Raw genomic sequence first — 2,500 nt, 5'->3', positions numbered from 1 at the left:
CGCAGCACGGCGATGCTCCGCTCGATGGTCAGCAGGAAGATGGTGGTGATGGACACCAGTGTGCAGCCGGCGAAGATGGGCCCGATGACGTTGCACGGGTGGAAACTCACCGATTGCGAGTTGGACACCGTCCACTCGGGCGCCGCGTCCCCGGCCATGAGGTAGACCTCGGCGTAGACGGAGAGCGGCACCACGAAGGCGCCCACCGTCAGGTCGGCCACGGCCAGCGAGGCCTTCAGGTAGCCCTGAGGCGTGTGGAAGTGTTTGGTGCCCAGCACCACCGCCAGCGTCAGCAGGTTCCCAAACAGGATGGCCAGGATCAGCAGCACCATGAAGACCACCATGAGGATTTTGTTGGCCAGCGTGCAGCAGCACACGGTGCAGTGCGCTGGCCCGCTTCCGTCCAGCATGGCGGGCGTGCTGGTGTCAATCATTGGACAAACCGGAGCTGCTCCCTCACATTAGCACCTGAAAGGAAAGATAGTTTCGTTATGGATCGGAAGCCAACAAACTTTAGCAATGCTTAGCAACAGCAAAAATCTTGAAGACAGCCAAGAAAGCTCTTCAATTCTTCCAAGTATTCACCTTTGAATCTCTCCTTAAAAACTAGGGATGTCCGATAATGGCTTTTTGACGATATTCTGATATTGTCCAAATCTTAATTACCGATATCAACCGATACCGATATATACAGTCGTAGAATTAACACATTATTATGCCTAATTTGGACAACCGGGTATGGTGAAGATAAGGTCCTTTTTTTTTTTAATTTATAAAATAAAATAAGATAAATAAATTAAAAATATTTTCTTGAATTAAAAAAGAAAATTAAACTATATCAAAACAGTTACATAGAAACTAGTATTTAATGAAAATTAGTAAAATTAACTGTTAAAGGTTAGTACTATTAGTGGACCAGCAGCACGCACAATCATGTGTGCTTACGGACTGTATCCCTTGCAGACTGTATTGATCTATATTGATATATAATGTAGGAACCAGAATATTAATAACAGGGGGAGGGAGGTTTTTTGGGTTGGTGCACTAATTGTAAGTGTATCTTGTGTTTTTTATGTTGATATAATAAAAATAAAAAAAATAAAAACGATACCGATAATTTCCGATATTACATTTTAAAGCATTTATCGGCCGATAATATAAAAACTCCACCCTTCACTGTTTACTCGGTAACGAAAACTTCAACTACAAACCCCAAAACCAGTGAAGTTGTCACGTTGTGTAAATGGTAAATAAAAACAAAATACAATGATTTGCTAATCCTTTTCCATTTATATTCAATTGAATAGACTGCAAAGACAAGATATTTAATGTTCCAACTGGGAAACTTATTTTTTTGTGTGCAAATAATCATTAACTTAGAATGTAATGGCAGCAACACATTGCAAAAAAGTTGGCACGGGGCATTTTTACCACTGTGTTACATGGCCTTTCCTTTTAACAACACTCAGTAAACGTTTGGGAACTGAGGAGACACATTTTTTAAGCTTTTCAGGTGGAATTCTTTCCCATTCTTGCTTGATGTACAGCTTAAGTTGTTCAACAGTCCGGGGGTCACCGTTGTGCTATTTTAGGCTTCATAATGCGCCACACATTTTCAACGGGAGACAGGTCTGGACTACAGGCAGGCCAGTCTAGTACCTGCACTCTTTTACTATGAAGCCACGTTGATGTAACACGTGGCTTGGCAATGTCTTGCTGAAATAAGCAGGGGCGTTCATGGTAACGTTGCTTGGATGGCAACATATGTTGCTCCAAAACCTGTATGTACTTTTCAGCATTAATGGCACCTTCACAGATGTGTAAGTTACCCATGTCTTGGACACTAATACACCCCCATACCATCACAGATGCTGGCTTTTACACTTTGCGCCTATAACAATCCGGATGGTTCTTTTCCTCTTTGGTCCGGAGGACACGACGTCCACAGTTTCCAAAAACAATTTGAAATGTGGACTTGTCACACCACAGAACACTTTTCCACTTTGTATCAGTCCATCTTAGATGAGCTCAGGCCCAGCGAAGCCGACGCCGTTTCTGGGTGTTGTTGATAAATGGTTTTCGCCTTGCATAGGAGAGTTTTAACTTGCAATTACAGATGTAGTGACCGACTGTAGTTACTGACAGTGGGTTTCTGAAGTGTTCCTGAGCCCACGTGGTGATATCCTTTACACACTGATGTCGCTTGTTGATGCAGTCCAGCCTGAGGGATCGAAGGTCACAGGCTTAGCTGCTTACTTGCAGTGATTTCTCCAGATTCTCTGAACCCTTTGATGATATTACGGAGCGTAGATGGTGAAATCCCTAAATTCCTTGCAATAGCTGGTTAAGAAAGGTTTTTCTTAATCTGTTCAACAATTTGCTCACGCATTTGTTGACAAAGTGGTGACCCTCGCCCCATCCTTGTTTGTGAATGGAATTGTATTCCGTTTATATTTACATGTAACACAATTTCCCAACTCATATGGAAACGGGGTTTGTA

General features: G+C 42.9%; 1 protein-coding gene across 1 annotated transcript in view; it reads right to left on the bottom strand.

The window, feature by feature from the left end:
* LOC133660590 (5-hydroxytryptamine receptor 1B) overlaps window positions 1–2,500 on the bottom strand; it is a 9,555-nt gene that overhangs the window by 1,705 nt on the left and 5,350 nt on the right. The window contains exon 2 of the mRNA XM_062064145.1: window positions 1–468. This exon is cut by the window's left edge and continues 1,705 nt beyond it. Within this exon, the coding sequence (XP_061920129.1) occupies window positions 1–434 (434 nt within the window). The 5' untranslated portion in view covers window positions 435–468. The remainder of the gene's footprint in view (window positions 469–2,500) is intronic.

This window comes from Entelurus aequoreus, linkage group LG11 (assembly GCF_033978785.1).
Source record: "Entelurus aequoreus isolate RoL-2023_Sb linkage group LG11, RoL_Eaeq_v1.1, whole genome shotgun sequence".
Lineage (NCBI taxonomy): Eukaryota > Metazoa > Chordata > Actinopteri > Syngnathiformes > Syngnathidae > Entelurus > Entelurus aequoreus.
The sequence above is the reverse complement of the archived record's forward strand: the minus strand, read 5'-3'. Positions and strand labels throughout refer to the sequence as shown.